The 22,713-nt window shown below is 51.9% G+C and overlaps 1 protein-coding gene across 1 annotated transcript in view; it reads right to left on the bottom strand.

Annotated features, from left to right (window-relative positions):
• Positions 1 to 2,287: 2,287 nt before the first annotated feature.
• Positions 2,288 to 22,713, bottom strand: part of TNFRSF1B (TNF receptor superfamily member 1B) — a 35,348-nt gene continuing 14,922 nt past the window's right edge. Inside the window, exons 2-10 of the mRNA XM_086344601.1 lie at positions 20,206 to 20,305; positions 17,965 to 18,093; positions 17,415 to 17,564; positions 16,891 to 16,984; positions 16,250 to 16,479; positions 15,006 to 15,083; positions 14,372 to 14,406; positions 8,121 to 8,328; positions 2,288 to 5,037 (exon numbers count right to left, since the gene is read on the bottom strand). Of these exons, the coding sequence (XP_086200727.1) occupies positions 4,760 to 5,037; positions 8,121 to 8,328; positions 14,372 to 14,406; positions 15,006 to 15,083; positions 16,250 to 16,479; positions 16,891 to 16,984; positions 17,415 to 17,564; positions 17,965 to 18,093; positions 20,206 to 20,305 (1,302 nt within the window). The 3' untranslated portion in view covers positions 2,288 to 4,759. The remainder of the gene's footprint in view (positions 5,038 to 8,120; positions 8,329 to 14,371; positions 14,407 to 15,005; positions 15,084 to 16,249; positions 16,480 to 16,890; positions 16,985 to 17,414; positions 17,565 to 17,964; positions 18,094 to 20,205; positions 20,306 to 22,713) is intronic.

Genomic DNA, 22,713 nt, shown 5'->3' with positions numbered 1-22,713 from the left:
CACATAACAATATTTTGAGCCCTTCTACAGAACTAAAACTCCCCAAAATGGAAGATGTTAACTACTTGATGAGGGCTTCCCTGCTGGCTCAAATGATAAAGAATCTGCCTTTAATGCTAGAGACTCAGGTTCTATCCTTGGATTGGGAATATTCCCTGGAGAAGGAAATGGCTACCCACTCCAGTATTCTTGCCTGAAGAACTCTGTGGACAGAGGAGCCTGGCAGGCTCCAGTCTATGTCGGACACAACTGAGCAACTAATACTTTCACTTTTCACTTGATGAAGCATTCTTCATTCCACAGAAGGTCACAGTCTGATAACCTTGAGAATTAGAGAAGTTTATCAGGAGACCACCAATGGTCAAATTAAAGGAATGTAGGCCCTTCACATACCCTGGACTTTATTAGCAACCCCACACTTGAACCTTTGCTATAAACTCCTCACCAAATCCCTCCCACACCGTGGGGACACACAGTTTTGAGGGCACAAGCTGGCTGTGTCCCCCTTTGCCTGGCTAAGCAATAAAGCTATTGTTTTCTACTTCACCCAAAACTCTGAGATTTGATTTGGCACTGGTGCACAGAGGCTAAGTTTTTGGCATCAGTAGGAAGTCCAACGGAAAGGCAATGGCACCCCACTCCAGTACTCTTGCCTGGAAAATCCCATGGACGGAGGAGCCTGGTGGGCTGCAGTCCATGGGGTCACTAAGAGTCGGACACGACTGAGCGACTTCACTTTCACTTTTCACTGTCATGCATTGGAGAAGGAAATGGCAACCCACTCTAGTGTTCTTGCCTGGAGAATCCCAGGGACAGGGGTGCCTGGTGGGCTACCGTCTATGGGGTCTCACAGAGTCGGACATGACTGAAGCGACTTAGCAGCAGCAGCAGCAGGAAGTCCAAGAAATCACCAATAAAAACGGGGCTGGTGAGGGAGTGTCAGAGAGCAGGGGAGGAGGCTGAATGAATTCATGGGCCAGAGTCTCTCTCCCCTTCATGCCCTGACATAAGGAAACCCCTTTGCTGGCAACCACCTCTGAATCCTTTATTCTGGAAAACTGCTTATGTCTTAGGAGCCCTCCCCTTGAGCCCCTGGCTGTGGCCAGGGCCCTCCTCTGGTTTCAGCCCCTGTGCTCTGCTTGTTACCCAAAAACTGAGTTTGCCTCTTGGTGAGTGTTGAACCAAAAGACACAACCAAGTCAAAGATCAGGAGAAGGGAGTATTTATTATTACTTCAATTTCTCCCTTTTATGTATTTACATTTTTATTTATTTATTCATTTTTGGCTGTGCTGAGTGGCATACAGTATCTGAGTTCCTCAGCTGGGGATCGAACCTGCACCTCTTGCATTGGGAGTTAGAAGTCTTAATCACTGGGCCACCAGAGAAGTCTCAGGAAGGATTTATGATTATTTGCAGTAAGTAAGGAGAACACCAGAGATCTTTCCACAAGTAATGTCCCTCTGAATAGAAAACTTGGGGAAGTTTTAAGCTAACATCACAAGTATAGTCATGAAGGGGCCTGAGCTGTAGGCAGAGTCTAAGTTTTTAAGTTGAGTCTAAGTTGATTGAAGTCACAATGGTCAGAAAAGGTCAACATCATCATCCCTCAGGTTCCGTTTGATCTGGTGGTTGAGCATTTCAGGCTAATCTTTACCAGTGAAACAGAACTGGGGGTCTTTAGAACTGGTACATCATCTTTGCTAGTGTCACTTCTCTTGCCCTACAACAGTCCTTTGTTTCTCCATTCTTCTGTTCCCTTAAGGTCAGTAGTAACTGAGGCCGGTTCAATCACAAGCATTGTGGCTAGACTTAAGCTCACAAAATGGTTTCTCTTCTGTCAAGAAAGCCATGCCTGGTTCTCTTTCTCCAAGGAGCTCTAACTTATCTGCTTACAATTGGAATACCCAGTGACTGGGGCCTCCTGGAAGCCAGAGTCATTCCCCTGAGTGAGTACGGGGCTGCACATGCATGAGCAGACCTGCAGAGATCACCCCAACCCAAGGGCAGGCTGAGGAGACCAAGGCGATAGATGGGATGTGTGCTGAGGGCCTGTTTGGAGGCCAGCTGGGTGGTTCTGGACAAAAAGCATTGTCCATTCCATGCCTGAGGAAGTGGCCAGGCTCTCAGCAAGGGCAGCTGTAATGCGGGTGCTTCTAGGGTCTGGCACAGAATGGACTTATCAGACTCCAGTGGCCAAGACCCATTCTCCCCCTTACCTTGGTGACAGGCACCAGGACCAAGGACACACCCCAGCTCAGACCTGAAGACAAAGCCATCAGTCAAAATAAAAAACAAATAAAAGGTTTATTCATAAGCAGGAATGCTGTCCAGAATACATACAGTGCAAACTCTCCTTGTCCTTGGGATCAACACAAGCCCACAAGCCAGGAAAATTGTTATCAGTTAGGTCAAATGGACTCCCCCCAGCACTTGGGCCCTAGCCTGGCCAAGGCCCCCTTCCTTGGCAGAGAAGGTTCTTTTTCTGTTTGGGTTCACACAACCAAACCCAAAATGGAAGCTGAGATTAGAGCAGCACAAGCTTTATTCATTGGTCAGAGAATGGAGAAGTGGGAACTTATTAACCGTTCATAAACAAACTTCTCGCCTTAATGTGGAGCCAGATTTGCTGTTAAGAGCAATGGGGGGAAGAGTGCGAGGAATGATGGGGAGGCAAATGCTCTCGTTTTCTGGGAAAGAGGCAGGGTTTTCCTAGAAATGAGGTGCCACCTCTTCTCTGTCCTTTTTTGGTCAGTGATTCCTGGTCACGGAGACCAGTAGGTATGTCATTTAGTAGCTAATGTAGTAAGTTCAGTTCAGTTCAGTCGCTCAGTCATGTCCGACTCTTTGCGACCCCATGAATTGCAGCATGCCAGGCATCCCTGTCCATCACCAACTCCCGGAGTTCACTCAGTGTCAACTGAGACTTGGGGTCTGCTGGAGGTCAGATGCATCTCCATCTTGGTTTCAGCTGGTTCTATCCAGTTTTTATTTTTCTCTTCCTAGAGTTTCTTTCTTCGTGTCCCGACCCTGTGACTTAAAGGTATATGTGAGTTCCTGTTCAAGGGAGGGGATCGATGGGTTTTGACCAAGGGTCTAGTGGCCACTCTGGTAACAAAATGAGGCCACACCCAGAGTCTTCCTTCTAATTCATCCCCGCTCTGTGGGGGTGACAGCAAGGAAGCCTCAGGTCCTCCCAGAACAGTCCACCAGGGGGCAGAAGTGCTCCACGGCTGTAAAGCATCCAATGCGGTTGGAGACTCTGGCCAGTCCAGGCACGGGGACATCTTGATCCCAGCGTGGGAAGCCTTTCTTCACTCCAGGGTAATGGCTGGGCTTTTCCTACCCTCTAAAAGTTCAGCTGCCAAGTTCAAGTTCAGTGGAATTTTTCAACAAGGGATCCAAGTATATGGGATCCAGCTGTCTTCTCAAGGAGGCCCCCATCCCCCTTCCTTCCAGAATGTGGCTAAGGCCTCACTTGTCCATCATTTGCAGGGCCTGGGCATATATTTTGGGGAGTGGGGGGACTCCTTAATGGGGAAGAATCCATCGGCCCAAGTGTTGGCTTCAGCACTTCGTTCAGTTCCCGGAAGGCCATTTGACCTGACAGACAACACGGGTCACAGAACCACAACATACAACACAGACACGCAGACACAGGACCTGCTCTCAGCATCTCATGTCCACCCAGGATCTCAGCGGGCCCAGTACCAAAGCGGCTCTGAGGCTCCGCTGGGACCTGGGACTTCAGGCACAGCGGGAAGGGGTATCGAGAGAAATAGGTACACCCCTTCAGGAGGCAAAAGGGGAAGGTCCAGGCTGAGGTAGGAGGAGATGGCTGCGGGGCCTCAATCATCTCCAGTTCCTGAAATTCCCTGATAGGAAAAGGTGTGGCCTTGGAGCCGCACACCAGACAGTGGGGGAGGGGAAGCTGGCACTGTGGGTAAATGGGAGTGAAGGTCAAAGGCAGAGGATGCAAACTCTGAGTCTGGCTTTGTTACACTGTGACTTGTTTGTCTGCACCATAGTGCTTTTTTTTTTTTTTGCCGCAAGTTTAAACTGGAAGATTTCTGGTTAGAGGTTTGGCATCTTAACCAGGTCACAGCACTCATTCAGAAGGCTGCCTGCCTGGGCCCTCTGGGCATCCAGTTTTTAGCCCATGGTATGAGATGGAGATAGCAGGAGTGGATTTGGAGGTGGTGCTGCCCAGGGTCCTGAGCTAACTGGGGTACCCTTATAGGGGTCACCACCCTCTCCCCGCATAGAACCATCTGACTTAATGGCACATGGCCACCCTCACTGGGACCATCCTACAGTCTCCCATTCAGGCTAAAGGCCTGTCCTTTCCCCACTATCTCTCTCCACTGATACACACAGCATCCTTCCTCTCTGACAAGAAGCCAGAGCGGAGTACAGTCCAGGGATTAAAAAAAAATAATAATAAAACCCCAAAACAACAAGGGCTCCAGAAGCCAAGACTGCAGGACTGGCTGGGGGGGCAGCTCTCAGAGAGGCAAGGGCTTGTCCCAGGCTGCCCAGCACATCTGCGTCCGCCAGCCTTCCAAGTTAGACACACACCAAGACAGGACCCATCAGGACTCTCCCTGCCTCATTCTTCTGCCTGCAGGTGAGATGAAGGCTGAGGCTGTGCACAAAGGAATTTGGCCCAGAAAGAGCCAGAGTCCTGGGGGAAGGGAGGGGCGGAGAAGCACCAGAGGTTGGCCCCCGCTCAGCGGTGACACAGCCCACGGCCAGCCGGGTTAACTGGGCTTCATTCCTGCATCAGGCACACCGAGTGGCAGGGGCTTCTCCTCCAGGCCCTGCAGCAGAGTCTCTGGAGCCCCCGGCTGGGACTGAAAGGGGCGTTCCTCCTTGGAGAAGGGGACCTGCTCCTCTTTCGGGGAGTTGGGGGTGCTGGCGTCTGTGTCCCTCGTGGAGCCGGCCTGGGAGGGGCACTGCGAGCTGTGATCAGGGCCGCTGCAAACATTGACAATGCAGGTGACGTTGACCTGGGTCCCGTGGCCACCGGAAGACGCCTCTGTTAAACACAAGACAGGAGAGGGCGGTCGGTGGGGGATTCTTGGAGAGAGGAGTGTCTTCACAGCCTGTCTCCTGCCCAAGAGGCAGATTCAGACACACGGGAAAGAGCACCAGGCCAGGAGCACAGGCCCCTGTGCCAGCCCAGCTTTGCTTGTACTGTTGGACAAGCTGCTTGAACCTTCATGTGCCTCAGTTTCTTCACTTGTCAAATAAAATATCCTGCCCGATTTACCCCATAGATGGAAGGCGCCAACCACATAAGGCAAGTGAAGGTGTTTGAAGAACAAAACAGACTCCCCACAAAGAATCAGAGATTCTGAACTTGCGGCGGCCTGGATGGGAGGGGACTTTGGGGGAGAGTGGACACACGTATATGTCTGGCTGAGTCCCTTCACTGCTCACCTGAAACTATCACGACATTGTGATACCCCAATAGAAATGAAAAGTATCCCTACTGATACACCCCCAATAGAAAATAAAAAGTTTAAATTAAAAAAAAATTTTTTTAATTCGTTACAACAAAAAGAGACAAAAAAAAATATATCAAATAAAAAGCATTAACGAAGCAAAACAGAAAACAAAAAAATGCAGCCCCAAAGAAGCAAGGGTGGGGATGGGGAGCTGAAATCACAGGATGGAAGGAAATTTCCACACCGTGCCTTCATGGCACCCAAATGTCACCCAGCGTCACTATGGCCTTTGCATACTGTGAATGAGACACTGCGGGGGCAGACGGGGAAGCAGGAAGGGGCAGAGACCTGAGGTTTACCCGTTCCCACAGTGGGGAGAGGTGCTGGGTGAGAGGGAGAGAAGCGGGGTGCAGAGGCCAGAGACTCAGGAGGGGAACGGAAGAGAGACAGAGGGTAGATGGGGTGGGCAGACAGAGACACAGGTGTCCAAAGAGGAAGCCACACCGTGTTGGGTGTGGAAGGGGTGTCGCTGAGAAAGCAGGAAGGTGAATCTAAGAGGTGGGCAAAGACCACGAGTTTATGTTTGGATCTCATTCATTCACTTGACAAACGTTTCGGGCCACTGGCTACGTTGCAGGCACTGACCCGGTCCTTCACTGGGGAGTTCTCAGGCTGTGGTGGGGGCACTGACGAGACCTCACACTGATGAGGGTGGGCTATGATGGGAAACTAGAAGCTTCCAGCCAGTCCCCAAGTCAGGCGGCAGGGAGGGAAGGCTGTCGCAGTCCTGCCCAGGAGATGCCATGCTCACCTCTAGACCAGGAAACTGAGGCTCGGTGGGTTAAGGAAACTGCCCAGAGTCTCAGCACCAGAACTGCTGGGAAGGCATCTAGGAATGACCCAAGTTCACGGTCATTCCTTGACCTGCCAGCCAGCCCTGCCAGGTGAGAGGGGAGATGCAGGCCAATGGGCTTAGCCTCTCAGTACAAAACATGCCCAAGGAAGCCCCAGGCTTTCTGCAGGACTCCACCCAGGGGCCTCGTCCAATGTGGGCACTGCCAATGCCCACTAGGGATGACAGTAGTCACAGACCAGGCCCAGGGCAAAATGCAGACTGTAAGCAGGGCACAGGCTTCTCCAGACCCCACACAGGCTCCAAGGTCCTGATGCCTCAGTCCCAAAGGGACCAGACAACAGGCATAGTGGGTGGAGACCAGGGGTATCATCTACTCATTCAGCCCAACCCTGTCCCCCAAGAGCCCAGGGGTGACTTCTGGCTCTTCTTTTTATCAGGTGTGCCCTTGAATAAGCTGCTTAATCTCTGGGCCTCAGTTTCCTCATCTGATAGGATGAGGAAACACAGTGTACTATGTAGTAATAATATAACTATAATATATAATAGGGGCTTCCCAGGTGGCTAAGTGGTAAAGAATCCACCTGCCAAGCAGGAGACTCAGGTTTGATCTCTGGATCAGGAAGATCCCCTGGAGAAGGAAATGGTAACCCACTCCAGTAATCTTGCCTGGGAAACTCCATGGACAGAGGAGCCTGGCAGGCTACAGTTGATGGGGTGGCAAAGAGTCGGACATGACTGAAGTGGCTTAGCATGCATAATATAATGATATATTAAAATGCAATATTATTATTATGTATTAATAAATATATATACCACATATAGTAATATCCAAATAAAATATCATATAACAAATATACAACAGATATTATATAATTGAGACATTATAATATTAATATAGTAATTTATGCTATATGCTATACATTATATAGCATTAATCTAAAATATTAATATAGTGATATAACCCTCATATAAATACAATATCTATATATAATATCATATTATTGTTGTTGTTATTGTTTAGTCACTAAGTCATGTCCAACTCTTTGGGACCCCATGCACTGTAGCCCACCAGGCTCCTCCGTCCATGGGACTTCCCAGGCAAGAATACTTGGAGTGAGTTGCCATTTCCTTCTCCAGGAGGATCTTCCCAACCAAGGAATTGAACCTGTGTCTCCTGCTTTGCAGGAGGGTTCTTTACCACTGAGCCACTTGGGAAGCCATAATATTATATTATATGCTATATATATTTTATATAACATTAATATAGATCAATATTTTCTTAATATATGATATGCAATATTTACAGAACATAGCATTGAAATATAATATTGTTATATGACATTTTACATATTATACATATTCTACAAGAAGACTCCCTGCCTGGATATCAGGGACTCAAAGGATAATCTGAAATGGTTTAGAAGGAAGGGTGCTTCTTCTGTGTGTGGAAGAACACACAGGGCAAGGGTTGGAGGTACTTGGTGGGCTCCAAAAACAGAAAGAAGCCTGTGGTTCAGTTGCACCTGAGAGGGTGGTGGAAGGGAGGCTGGAGGGGAGGGCATCCAGTGTCCTGCAGGGCAGCCCAGGGCTCATTGGCTCAGATAGAAACCAGGAAGAAACATGGCGGGGGGGGGGGGGGGGGGGGAGGGGCGCGGGGAGGCGGGTGGCAGGTGGCTGGGTGGCAGGTGGCTGCGGCGAGGGAAGGGGGGGCAGGTGGTGGGGGTGGGGGGGTGGTGGCAGATGAGGGGGGTAGGTAGGGGTGTGCCCGCAGGGGATGAAGCCGGGGGCAGGGGCGAGGGAGCTCCTGCCTCTTACCTGAGCTACTGCAGCTGGTCTGAGCCTCCCCCGACGTGCTGGCCTTCTCCAGGCCTGGCGACTGCAGCTGGGACCTGGTGGGCGCCCTCTTGTCCGTGCTGCTGGTCGAGCTCTCCAGGGAACTGCTGCTGGAGCTTGGCGCCGTGGTCAGCAGGTGCTGTTGCTCAGGGCCTGGGGCACCTTGGGCCTTGTTGGCGGGCAGGTGTGGCTGCATGGGGAGGAGGGGGTGGGGAAGCCATCAGCTGGCTCCTCGCCCCCTCACCTCTCAGCACCATCAGCGCTTCACAGTGTACCCGGCATTCCTGCACCTTCTCTCATGCACAGCACTTTTAGGACGTGCGATTCTCTGTGGCTTCTGTGATTAACGTCTGGAGTGTGAGCCCTAGGAGGGCAGGGGCCACATGGCCCTGTTACTGAACAGTCTGAGAGGTGAGGCAGGGTTTTCATCCTCACTTTGCATAAAGAAGCAGAGGCCTAGGTAAGGAAAATGACTCTCCTAAGGTCATGGGGTGATGTGGCTCAGCCCAGCAGCCAAGGGCATGGACCCTGGAACCAGACCATAAGTGTGCAAACCATGATTCCACCACTGACTAGCTCTGCAAACTTGAACAAGTTACTTAACCTCTCTGTTCCTCTGTTTTTTTTTTTTTTCCTCTAGAAATGAAAGAATAATAAAGCTACCTCCCAGGGTTATTAGGAAGATTAAATAACTGAAGTTTCGTAAAGCACTAACAGAGCCTGTTCCATATGAAGCACCCATCAAGGGTTTGTTAAATCAGGGCTCTGAACTTCCCTGGTGGTCCAGTGGTTGAGAATCCACCTGCCAATGCAGGGAACACAGGTTCAATCCCTGGTCCAGGAATATTCCACATGCCACAGAGCAACAAGCCACAGCTACTGAAGCCCACGTGCCTAGAGCCCATGCTCCACAATAAGAGAAGTTACCAAAACAAGAAGCCGGAACACCACAGCTAGAGAGCAGCCCCTACTCTCCACAACTAGAGAAAGCCCGTGCATAGCAACAAAGACCAGCATAGTCGTAAAATAAAAGAGCTTAGCGAACTACTGCCATGGGCCAAGTCTGGTCTGCTGCTGTTTCTGTACAGGCTCTGAGCTAAGAATGGTTTTCACATTTTTAAATGGTTGAAAAAATATTTAAGGAACAATATTTCATGATACGAAGTTACATGAAGTTCAAACACTGGTGTCCATAAATATAGTTTTCTTGGCACACAGCCACCCCCATTTGTTAATGTCATGTCTGTGGCTACTTTCCCACTGCAATGTCAGAACTGAGAAGCGATAACAGAGGCCAGAGGATCCAAAAAGCCTACAATATTGACTGTCTGAACCTTTACAGAAAAAGTCTGCTGGCCCTCAATCCAGTGTAGACAGTCCTCTCATTTAGGGCTCTCAGTCTTGCTGTCTCAGCAACACTTTGCAGATTCCATTGCCCAAGCTGTTGTGTGATTCTCCATCTTTTTCTCTTAAAACACAACAAGTCACAACGACAACCGTAATAAACCATTAGCTGACACTTGAATCCATCCAATGCCAAGCACTGTGCTGAAGCCCTTCCAGACATTATCTATACAGCCCAAAGTTATCCTCGCTTTGCAGATATAGAAGCCGAGGCCCGGAGAGGTTGAGTTACTTGCCCAAGGTCACACAGTTAGGACACGGCGCATCTGGGCTAAAACCTACATCGTTCTTGGGTGTTTGGGGTTCTGTCCCTGGAAGCTCAAGAGAAGGTGCCCCATTTTCAGACACCTGTGCTAGAAATGTCACTCCGAGGTGGTTGGCCATACCTGTCTACAACTGATCAGGTGCACAAGCCCTTGCCTTAGGATTCTGGGCGATCACTGGATTCTAGAAAGAAAAAGACCGAGGGGCCACATTCTCACCCCCTGTCCAGCATGAGAGGGTCCAGGGTAGATTGAGAACTGAGGCGAATGAGTGCTAGACCCTGCAGCCTGGCAGGGTCGGGGAGGTGGGGTCAGAGGTGGAGAACACAGGAAGGACTCAGGTGCCAATCTCTGCAGGCCCCAGGCCCCCAGTGCCCCCTGAGCCCTGCATATCCGAAGGCCAGCTCACAGACTCTCAGGCAGGGAGGATCCTTTGAAAGCACTCCCCGTGAGGCCACAGAGGCCCAGAATGGGTGAGTCCTTTCTTAGTATCCCACAGCAGGTCCAGGGCAGGGGCACGGACAGCCCCGCTTGGTGTACCACAGCTGCTGCTTCCGACTGAGTCCTGCCTCCCTGGCTCACCGCCCTTGACTGTGGAGGAAGGGAGGGCATTTAAAGTTCATCCTGAACCTTTCTTTGCTCAGATGGTCTGACCTTGGTATTGGTCCCCACCCCTGACCCTGCTCTGAGCATGGACAGGCGGGGGAGCAGGAACGGGAGAAGAAACATCCAAAGGTCATCCCTCACATCCCCCAAAGAAGGGGCTTTTCAGCCTGCGTCCCGCCCTTCTGTTGGTGGTAAGGGCCAGGCAGAACAGAAACCCCCAAAGGTCACAGCCTGCCTCCCTCCCCTCAAAGCCACGAGATGCAAAGTTCAGGCAGGCTCTGAGTGGTGCGGATACATTCTGAGTCCTGGGTTGGCACCCCAGGGAGGTATGGGGGGTGGGTACTGAGGTGAGTCATTCAACAAACAGGATCCCAGTTAGCCTCCCCGTCATGTCCCAGCCTGGCCCTACCATGGGCAGGAGCAGAGACCCTGGCAGAGCTGCTGGCTGGCCTGTGTCTGTCTGTATGTGTGAGAGTATGTCCCTGAAGCTCCCATGCCCGTAAGTATAGGTTAGGGAAAATGTCTGAAGCATGTTCACATGTGTGTGTCTATGTGTGGGGAGCACGTATGCATGAGTGTGAATGGTGCAACTAGTGTGTGTGCTGGAGGTGGTGAAAAGAGGCACTCCTGGGTCTGTGTCTCAGGCCACTCATTTGCTGTGTCACCTTGGGAAAGTTACTTAACTTCTCTGAGCCCGAGATTCCTGGGCTGTAAAATCGGGGCAATAACCGCACTGCTTGGGTCGCAGCACAGCTGTGAGGCTAAGCAACGCTCAGTACTGTGCCTGGCCCACGCTTAGCACCTCATAAACATCACCCTCTTTATGAAATGAGAGCCTGTGGATGAGCGTGTCTGTGGGGTGACTGAGCTCATACATGTGGTTACGTTGGTCTTTTCTGAACAAAGGGAAGCTACGGTCTCACCACGCATTGGCGTTACCAGGAGGTCCAGGGCAGTGCTGAGTCACCGTGCCCTCAACCCCACTGGTCTGGAGCGTTACTAGGCAGCTGTTAACAGGACCACTGCCAGGAGGCTGAGAAATGCAGTAGAGTGCAGGCTGAACACAGGGGTCAGGGCAGGGGTGGGAACCCAGGGACTGAAGGGACTGAAGATCAACCTCTAAGGGCAGTCCCTGCTGGGGACAGGGATGTCTGGAACAATTCTGAATGTCTGCTCTGGGCAAACAAGAGGGTGGGTAAATACAAGCCCTGCAGATTCAGAATGAGTTTCAAACCTGGGCTCTGCCATTCAGCTAGTGGTCTAACCTCATGCGGATACCTGAAGCTCCCTGAATCTCAGTTTCCTCACCTGTGAAGTGGGGTGATGACATCCTGTACCTCACAGGGCTGTGTGTGAGGTGCAGGGCCCGGCCTGGGGCTCAGCCAGTGGGGTGCTGGAACCAGCCCAGACCTATGCGTGTTTCTTCCCAACTTTACATTAAGTAGCTTCCTGAAATCAGTCACAACGGGAGTGTTTATAACAGAAATGAGCAAACTCCACAAATCAGGATTCGGGTCCTCCCCCACCCAGAGGGCCAATTACCAGCACAGCCCTGGGCTCCACTGGCAATAGCACTCAACAGACAGCAGGGGAGTCGTTCACACTGTAAACACAAAACTGAGCAAACAGAAAGGGGAGGTGGGGCTCTGGGCCACTCCTGAGGCAGCTTTATTGCACCAAAGATTGGGAAATACTCAGTCCAGGGAAGTTGGCAGTTGGGTGCTGGGGTGGAGCTTAGAGGGCATGCTTATTCTATGGGCCACCAGGTCTCAGCTTCCAGCGTCACTGAACTGAAGCTAGAAAAAGGAGGGCATGGCATTGGCACACTGGAGGAATGAGAAATGGTTTGTACCTCCAAACCAGTGTTTCTGTCTGGCTTCCCTCGTGGCTCAGCTGGAATCTGCCTGCAATGTGGGAGACCTGGATTGGGAAGATCCCCTGGAGAAGGGAGTGAATGGCTACCCACTCCAGTATTCTGGCCTGGAGAATTCCATGGACTGTATAGTCTGTGGGGTCTCAAAGAATCAGACATGACTGAGCGACTTTCACTTTTACTGTAGGGCATGTCAAAAAGCACTAGCCAGGAGTCCAGAGATATAATGCTGTGTGACGTTGGGCAAGTCACTTTCCCTCTCTGTACTTCTTTTCTTATTGAGACAATCAGGAGATGAAATCAGTCTGGTCCCTACCAAGTCCAAAACCCTGTGTAAACCTCAGGGCTGAGCTGCCCCCTAGCACAGTGGTTCCCAATGGAGGGTGTCTGTCATCCAGGGAACATTTTGCAATGTCTGGAAACACTTTGGTTCTCACTCCTTAGAGGCAGTGCTACTGGCATCAAGTAGGGAGAGGCCAATGATTTCACTGAAAAAGCTATAATACATAGGATAGCCCCTCATGACAAAGAATTAGCAGGCAGGTTTGAGAAGCCCTGCCCCAGCAGGACAGGGGACATGGAGGGAACTCCTGGAGTCTTGTTTCCTCGTCTGTAAATTTGGGTAAAAAACCTGCCCTAGGGACTTCCCTGGTGGTCCAGTAATTAATATTCTGTGCTCCCAATGCAGGGAGCCCAGGTTCAATCCCTGGTCAGGGAACTAGATCCCACGTGCTGCCACAACAAACACCCTGCAGGCCACAACTAAGATCCTGCACATCCAAAACAAACAAATAAGCAAAAAAAAAAAAACCCTGCCTGCCTACCTGGCATGGGGTTGCAGTACACACCGTGTTCTGGCTCACCCCACACCCATTTCCAAGCCCTCTCCCTAGTTCTCCCCCACCATAAAGGCTAGAAAAGCTAAACACCACCTTTTCCAGCCTCCCTTGCAGCTAGAGGTGGTCACGTGATACCATTTGGCCAATAAGACAAAAGAAGAAATGCACCCAGGGCTTCTAGGAAAGTGTCTGATTTCCTGTAAATGGCATCTGGCTGTTTCCCCGCTTTTTCCTGCCTCAGACTGGAGGTCACATATGCAGTGGTGATCACCATCTTATGACACAGGCCAAAGGCAAGAGAATAAAAGCCAACACACTAAAGATGGCAGAGCCTGGGGTCCTGGCTGGCCTCACAGAAGGATGCAACTGAATCATTCCAGCAATCACCAACACCCCGACAGAAAATACAGCACCTTGAAGTCACCCTTAAGCTTTTGGTTACTTGCAGCCAAATGCCCTCCTGATGGAAAACTGGTGAAATACAATGTCAGTGCTCTGTTTCTAGCAAAAATCCTGCACAGATCCTACTTCATAAAAATGATCAAAAATGAGTTGCTTTGGTTGAAGTTGGGGGAGGCCCTGGGTCCAGTCCCCTAGCCTTGATCTCAACCTCAAAGATGACTCCCCCCTCCACTGCCCCAGGACCCTTTGTGGAACACGGGGGTACCCTAGCACACAGTTTGAAAACCACTGTACATGTGGAAGTGCTTTGTAAACATCTCGGAGATGCTGAGAATTGTTGCCAACTGGGTGAAAGGCACAGTCCTACAAGCAGACCTGAGACACTGTCCACACTTAATGGTGAGGAACCAGCCATGAGCAATTTCACGTAGGCCCAAGGTCACAGCATGGGTCCACGACCACATACTTGCCACTGACCCCACTGACCCTTCTGTTCCCTGATGTGGCCGTTCACACTCAGTCATCTGGGCTCAACACTGCTCCACTCCCCTCCCCGACACTCACCATTCTTCAGCCTGCCCTGCTCTGTCCATACCACTCCCCGCTGCTCTGCATGTCCTTTCCTTCCCCCACTCGTGTCTCCATCAAAATCTTGCCCAGTCCAGATGCCACCTTTATCAGCCCCCACAACAGACCCTGGCCGGTCCTTCTGCAGCCTCCTGGGGCTCTGCATCCTGCCTGAGGCTGGACAGACCAACCTAGAGAATTCACCACTTCCTATGGGACAACCTGGCCCAGCAGGAAGGATACCATGGAGGCAGAGGGGGCAGGCAGAGGGGCACTCACCACCTTGGCATCTCCTTGCAGGCAGAAGGGCTTCTCTGCAGAGAGGAGAAAAGGGACCAGTCAGCGAGCAACTTCCTTAGGTCACATCTTTTCTAACTAAGAGGGAGCATGGGGCCCAAGCAGAAGCTTTCAGAGTAGGCTCAGTCCTAGGGGGAGCAATTACCTACCAGACAAGGTACACAGAAGCCCCTATACCCAAGCCTCCAGCCGGCCTAACATCGCTCCCCTCCCCTCCCTCACACCCACCATTCTTCAGCCTGCCCCACTTTGTCCATTCCACACCCCACTGCTCTGCATGCCCTTTCTCTCCTGTACTCATGTCTCCATCAAAATCTTGCCCAGCTCAGATGCCACCTGCTCCATAAGGGCTGAATCCCCCAGAATTCCTAGACAAGAATCTTGGACTCCCACCTCTTGGATAGCCCTGATAGCATCTCAGCTCTTACTAGATGAGTTAGTGGAAATGCCCTCTGCTGCAGGCTCTAAGCTCCTAAGAACAGGGTCTACCAGACCCAGCTCTGTCTGACCCATAAAATTGTGCCCAGTGCTGGACTCATAGGAGGCCCCCAGAAAAACTTCCTGAACAAATGAGGGAATAAACGGATGAAGAAAGGAAGGAAGGATGGAATCTTACTTTTTTTCTGGGTCATGATGACACAGTTCACGACAACTATCAGAAGCAGACCCAATGCTGTCACACCCACAATCAGTTCTAGAAGGAAAAGAGAAGTTCAAAACAGCTGCAAAAAAGTAAACTTGGGACTTCCCTGGGGGTCCAGTGGTTAAGAACCTAGTTTGTAAAACAGGGGACGTGGACTGGATCCCTGGTTGGGGAACTAAGATCCCACATGGCTTGGAGCAACTAAGGCAGCGTGTCACAACTAGAAAGCCCGAAGGGTTGCCACTACGACCCAATGCGTGTGTGCTAAGTCGCTTCAGTGGTGTCCGACTCTGCGACCCTGTGGACTATAGCCTGCCAGGCTCCTCTCTCCATGGGATTTTCCAGGCAAGAACACTGGAGTGGACTGCTATGCCCTTCTCCAGGGGATCTTCCCGACCCAGGGAATGAACCCGCATCTCTTACGTCTCTTGCATTGACAGGTGGGTTCTTTACCACTAGCGCCACCTGGGAAGCCCCAGCCAAATCAATCAATCAATTAATTTTTTTTAAAGGAAACTCTAATGTACCAGGTCAGTCAATGACCAAGGATGACTGGGGCTGTCGCAGGCAAGGGACAAGCCCAGGGCAGAGACTCTGAAATGTGATTACAAAGCAAACAAACCAAAATCCATGCACCAAAGAAAACACACCTGTGGGCCACACTCAGCCTGAGGACCACGAGTTTGAGCCCTCTGGTGTAGTCCAGGAGGGAAGCCCACAACACAGCGACCTGGCCCAGCCCACTGTCAAAGCCTAGTGTTTCATCAGAAATGGCAAACAGAAGACCATCTCCATTTTGAGATAAAACAGGGACCCTATGTCTCCCCATCCAGGAATTCTTAGTGGCATCACTAAATCTTGGAAGAAAGCAAGTCTCAATGCTACCTGCATCCCAGGATGGACCACAGGGTCCAGCCCATAACAAGCTCTCAGTAAGACTCTTAAGAGGGCTTCCCAGGTGGCACTAGTGGTAAAGAACCCGGCTGCCAATGCAGGAGACATAAGAGATGCGGGTTCAATCCCTGGGTCGGGAAGATCCCCTGGAGGAGGAAATGGCAACCCATTCCAGTATTCTTGCCTGGGAAATCCCACAGAGGAGCTTGGCAGGCTACAGCCCTTGGGGTTGCAAGGAGTCAGACACGAATGAAGCAACTTAGCACACACACGCTAAGACAGAAGGGAGGGAGCAAGGATAAACGGGACCTCTTGAGACTTACCAATGGGAAGAGAGATGTTCCCTGCGTTGGGCTGTTCCACTGGGGAACTTGGAGGACTTGGGACTTTTGGGAGGAGGAAGAAGGTGCTTGGAGCTGTGCTGGGCCCCAGAGTCGGCTCCATGTGCTGGGATCTTGTGGTGGCTGGGCCCCGGGCCACCTTCCAGGTGGGGAGCACAGAGGTGCAGACTGCATCTGTCGATGCGGTACCAGGAATGGCCACAGAACTGCAGCTGTGGGAGGAGAAGGCGTGATTGGGACTGAATGACTCAGGGTAGCTGGGCTCACCCGTGGGAGCCAGGCTGACATGCAAGGGGGCAGCAACTGGGATAGGGGAGGGAGTTTGCATGCCACACCCGCTTTCAAGACTGTCCCTTCCTGTCCCCACCAAACCTATCCCCATGCTCCCCACCCCTGACTTCTAGGACAAAACTCCAGTTCACCAGGCTGTTCAGGGACCCACCCGCCCACTGTCAGATAAACCAGTCCTAACATTGGAGCAGGCTCGGCAATGCCTCCTCCCAAGGAAGTAACTGGGGAGATCCCAGGCACTGTGGCCCAGATGATCTGTGCTGGAAGCCTCAGGATCACCCCGGGAACAGCCCCTCCCTGCTCCTCCAGAACCAGAGGATGCAACCACTCACTTCCGGTGGGGCTTGCAGGTATCAGTGTATGATGTTGTATCTGAGAATGTCCCCGGGCCACAGGGAGCGCATATCACGTTTGTTGTTGCAGTTCCTTCACAAAAAATTGGAAACTGTCACCAATTCAGATATGCCATGGAAAAGGTGGGCCTTGGCCCTAAGGGAAATGGAGCCCCGGGGAGGTTTGAGGAGGCAAGAGATTCTGTCTGCACCTCCACCCCTTCACACCACACACACACACACACACACACATACACACACACACCCCTGGGTGGTCTGTCCTTAACTAATTCTAGTGACTTTGTCTTCCTGGGGTACCACCTGACTTTCCAGGAGCTTGGGGCTTAATTTGATCATTTTTGGATCCCCAGGGCCTAGCACACAGGAGGTGCCTGATCAGGAAGGCTGGAGGGAAGAATGAATTGGGACAAGTGGACAGATGGGTAACCGGCCGCCCTGATGATGTTCCTAGGAAGGAGAGACCCAAGGGGGTACCCCAAGGACCTCTGGCCCTGGCCCCATACCTGGTTTGGCCACGCCGAAGCCAGGGCCGCATTTGCGCAGCGCCACGCACAGCCGGCAGCCCTCCTGCCTCCCCAGGGTGCAGTACCAGCCTGGCTTGCAGGTGCAGATGCGATTCTGTTTCGTTGTGCAGGCTTGAGTTTCCACCTGGTCTAGAAAGGAGAAGACGGCCGAGGGTCACGCCTCCCTCCACCGGCCACGCCCACTCTGTCTTTCCACCCAGCCCTACCACCCACAGACAGCAGACCTCTGCACCGGCCTCGAGATGGGGCATAAAGACTGCTGGCCACAGAGTCTCCGTCACAGTATGAACAAGCACACCTACTTTCTCAGGCACAATGTCCTCAACTCTAACAACGGGCACCGTTCCCCCACTGCTGCTCTTGGCCTGCCTGCCCCAAGGAGCTATTGAAGACGAGAAACAGTGAAGTGCTATACTGTACATGTGCCCTTGGGCATGAAAACAAAGGTCTAGAATAAGCCCAGCCAGCTCAAGGGCAAAGAGGCCAGGAGAGGATGCCCGGGCCCACCCCTTACTCTGAGCCGACTCACCAGAGCTGCAGCGCGAGTTACAGCTAAAGCATGCGGTGACCAAGTTCCAGAGCTGGGTGTATGTGCTGCTCTCACAGGAGGCACATATGGTGTCCAAGGTCGTGTTGCATAAAGACTGTACACGGTAGCCTGAAAAAGTGAAGGCCAGGAGTCTCGGTGGAGGAGGGCAGTGGGGCAGGGGGTGGCTTCTGACAGGACCCAGGCTCATCCTCTGTCCTCCAGAGCCCCAGAGTTCTGAGGCCTGGTTGGGAAGCTCTTTGATAAGAGTTTCAACTCCTGCATCATCTCCCATCTAGCGTGTGCCAGCCATCACTCCATCTCTGAACCCTGAAGTGCTCCTAAAATATCTTCCCCTCTGCTCTTTTCTAGGGCTTGCCTGGTGGCTTAGATGGTAAAGAGTCTTGCCTGCAATGCAGGAAATTCAGATTTGATCCCTGGGTTGGGAAGATTCCCTGGAGAAGGCAATGGCTACTCACTCCAGTATTTTTGCCTGGAGAATTCCATAGACAGAGGAGCCTGGTGGGATATAGCCCATGGGGTCACAAAGAGTTGGACATGACTAAGTGACTAACCCTTCCTTTTCTGCTCTTTTCAGGTGCCTGGAATTCCACCATTGGAACTGCTGATTATCAGTCAATAACACTTTAGTAAGAACTGGTTTACCAGTTCTTATTAAAAAAAATTTTTTTTTTGATGTGGACCATTCTTAAAGTCTTTATTGAATTTGTTCAATATTGCTTCTGTTTCATGCTTTGCTTTTTGGCCACAAGGCATGTGGGGTCTTAGCTTCCTGATCAGGGATGGAACTCACAACCCCTGCATTAGAAGGCAAAGTCTTAACCACTGGACCACCAGGGAAGTCTTATCTTTTCTTCTTTATAATTGGCTGAAATTCTTCATCTGAGAAAGGTTAAAAAAAAAAAAAAAAGGCAGCAGCAGCCATCCCTGGTATTCTATCAAGGATGAGGCCATGGGACTCCTGGGGGCCTCAAAGAAGATGTGCCTGGGGATTGAGAACACCCAGGCAAACCGTGAAGAAGTTTCTCTTCTGAGCCCCATTCCTATCCTGCACCTTCACTGTTGTGCTATTCGAGTGCCTTCTTACAGAGACCTTGCCAGTTAATAGAAGAAAGAAAAGTCACTTCCCTGGGATCTCTTAAAATGGCCATGGTGAAAGGTGCATTTGTGCCTGCCCACATCTCAAGCTAGTGGCTCAAAGCTCTCCCATGGCTTTCTAGATCTTGCAGAATAAAATCTAAACTCCTTACCATGGTCCCTGCTAACTCACTTGGGGCCACACACTGGCCTGCCTGTTCTCCATGTGCACCAAACAAGCTAACACCTCAGGGCCTCTGTCCCCCTGTATATCTGCATGACTCACCTCCTGCACATCTCTGCCCACAAGTCAGCTCCTCAGAAAGGTCTTCCATGACCAGCATGTCCCACTCTGCCTCCATCTGCCCTCCCCTCTCGTTTCCTTCACAGACCACACGTCTATCTCCTCTATTGGTTTATCTGCCTTATGCTCTTGTTAGAATGCAAAATCCATGAGGGTGAGGACTTTGCCTGCCCTGCTCTCTGTCATGTTCCCAGCATTCAGTGCCTGACACTTAGCAGATGCTTTATAAACATTACAGGGATGAATATATAAACAAACGAGTAGATGGACAGCCCTCAGAGTTGGGCTGCCTGGCTCTCTCAACTGGGATTAGGCCTCAGGTCCACCACCTATGAAATGGGCAGCAGTCACTGATTTAATCAAATATGCACTGAGCACCTCTATGTGTCAGGTGTTGCGCCAGGTGCTGGGGATTCAGCAAAGAACAAGCCACACAGTCCCTGTTCTAAGTAGTGCACAGTGGGGGCTATAGAGGAGACCCAGGCCATGATCACAGTGTAAAAAGAGCTGCTGCCATGGGGGCTGCCAAGGGCCAGTGGGAGCTCAAAAGTAGAGCCCAATCTGGCCAGGCAGTGTGGGCAAGCTTCCTGAAGTAGGGGGCCATCAGAGGTCTAAAAGATCAATGGGAGCACACCCAGGGAAGGCAGAGAGAACGACATGTGCAATGGCCCAGAAGCAAGAGCGATCATGGGGGTCGATTCATGGAACCAGAGGGAGCTCAGTAAGAGTCTAGGGCCATGACCCTAACCCCCTAAGCCCCGAACACACTGACTCTCTTCAGGGCACCGGCACCCAGGGACCCAGCCAGGCTGAGGGCGAGGGCCCCAGCGGCCACCCCTTACCTGGTGGACATTTGCTGCAGCACATCTGGATCTTGTGGTTGTAGTATTCTTGCTGCCGGCATGAGCTTCCAGGCTCTGGGATGTAGGGGGTAAACACAGCCTGGAAGGAGGAAGGGAAGGACAGACATCAGCGTGGACTCCCACATCCCCATCTGTGCCCGGCAAGTGTTTGCCTTTCTCCCTCCTGGAGTTCTATCCATGTGGGGACTTCTCCCTTTGGTGAGGGGGGCAGATAAAGGTAAAAGAGATGCCTTCTTTAACCTCCCCTTCACCCCACTCAGCGTAGCACACTCATGTCTGCAGGCAGAGACACCAAGGCAGCTGGCCAGAGGGTGGGGCTGGCTCCTAACCCTACACTCGGCAGATGTGAGGCCCTGAAGCCTCCCAGAAGGTGGTGGCCTCGGTCACAGAGAACCATAGTGCTCAGTCGTTCAGTTGTGTCCCACTCTTCTGCAACTGCATGGACTGTAGCCCACCAGGCTCCCCTGTCCACGGGATTCTCCAGTCAAGAATACTGGAGTGGGTTGCCATTTCCTTCTCCAAGGAATCACAGAGCTCAGCACAAAGTGCCCATGCCTAGGTTCTGCCCTCTTTCTTCCTGCACCTGGTAATCATCCCTTCGCCCTTCCAGCTGAGTACTGCCTCCTCCGGGAAGCCTTCCCTGACTCCCCCAGGCTGATTCAGGTTCCTCCTGCTCTGGGCTCTCTTTAAACACTGAATATGCCCCCTTCTGGCAATCATCTCATTGGGCTGAAATGAGGTACCTTCTTGTCCTCCCAGCCTGCTCTGATGCCTGTGCGTACACGTGTGTATACCCATACGTGTGTGTGTGCGCGCACACACACACACACACACACAGAGTCCTGGTGCTTCTCCCTTTCCTGTTTGGTCCTGAAGCAAAGCTCCTTCTCAGGGCTCCTCCCACTTATTAGAGGTGGCTGGGGGACTGCATGGCACTGCATGTTTCCAAAGCACCTTGGAAGGGTCTATTATAATGCCAACTCCCTCCCCAACAAAGGGTCAGCACCCAGGGGTGGACCCAGAAAGCTGTACTGTGAAAAAAAAAAGAAAACCTGCCCAAGTGATTCTGATGCTCCACAGCTGAGCAAACCTGACTGGCACACAGGCTGGAGCAAGATGACCGGGGGTGGGTCAGGGCGGAGAGCAGTGATCAAAGGCTGCGAGAGCCCCAAAACCACAGAATTGTGCTGCCCGCAGCCCTCTTCACTCCAACATTCACCTGTGCATTCACTGCATGGAATGGGAGGGCTGGTCTGTCCCCGCCATACCCCTCACTGCAGCCTGCTGTTCTTCCGGCTCAGACTGAACACCCCAGGCAGCAGCCTCCCCCATGAGAAAGGGAGGAGCCACAGCTCCTTCCCTCCAGCCCCGTCCCCCATGGGGGTGGGCACAGGTCTCAAGGACCCTGCACCCAGTGGGCTTCCTCCCTACAAGTACTTTCAGTGTAACTAGGGGAGCCCCTCACCCCTGCAGGCCCTGAGAGCCACAGGCCCTGCAGCTTCTAGAGGGGAAGGACTCCTCCCCAAGATGCAGCCCAGGGAGGCCTGCCCTCCCTGGGGGAGGATTTCCTGTCAGGGCCCAGAGGATCTGACGGGAAAGGGCCCTGCTGCGGCCAAGTCTGGTCTCTCTCTCCACCCACAGGGCAAGGGTTCCGGGACAAAAGCAGGCAGCTGGACCCCCTGGGCCCCCAGGTCACTGCCCAGAGTGGCCTCCCTGAGGCCTCTCATCCCAGGTCTTTTCCTGTCTGAATCTTGCTATGAAAGATTTTCCCTACACTTCCTCTTGCCTCTCTGACTCCAGCCTGAGCGGGCAGAGGAGGTCAGCTCTCCTTTAAGTCATCTTGACGCCTGTTTATCCTCTTGGACAAAAAAAAAAAAAAATTACTGCCATGTCATGGCTAAACAATGAGGAACAGAAAGCCCCTTGCAGAGCGGGACAAAAGGTCACTCCCTCCATTGCCCTGCTCACTAAAGCAGAGGCCAGGCCAAAGCACAGCCCTGCAAGTTGGGCCTCAGGTCAGCAAAGCAGCTGTAAAAGCTGAGGGTCCTTGGAGGCCCCCAGAACATGGTGAGCAGCCTCTGGGAAACTTAGGGCTATGCAAGCTTCCAGTTCTTTTGTCTAGGGTTGGGGAGGCTCAGAGCCACACAACATCCACACACAGGAGAGCCTGATTGACATTTTAAAATGAGGAAATGAATTGGCTAGTACTGGATTCACTCAGCATGCTTAGCAGACCTGACCTTTCAAAATACTGTGTCCCCGAGTAAAAACCTGGACCTCACTGATGAGGATCAACCACGCATTTAACAGGTGGGTGACCTGTGACCGTGTGTGTGTGTGTGTGTGTGTGTGTGTGTGTGTTTAGGGGGAGATTGGAGAAGACAGATGATGAATGGATGATGGATGGAGGGATGATGGATAGATAGATAAGAGAGGGAGAGATGATGATAGAGGGAAGGAAGGAAGGAGGAAGGAGAACGAGAAGGA

This window comes from Bos grunniens, chromosome 16 (assembly GCF_055505025.1).
Source record: "Bos grunniens cultivar Pamir isolate PY7600 chromosome 16, Bosgru_T2T1.0, whole genome shotgun sequence".
NCBI lineage: Eukaryota > Metazoa > Chordata > Mammalia > Artiodactyla > Bovidae > Bos > Bos grunniens.
Note: the sequence above shows the minus strand (reverse complement) of the source record. Positions and strands in the feature narration are given on the sequence as shown.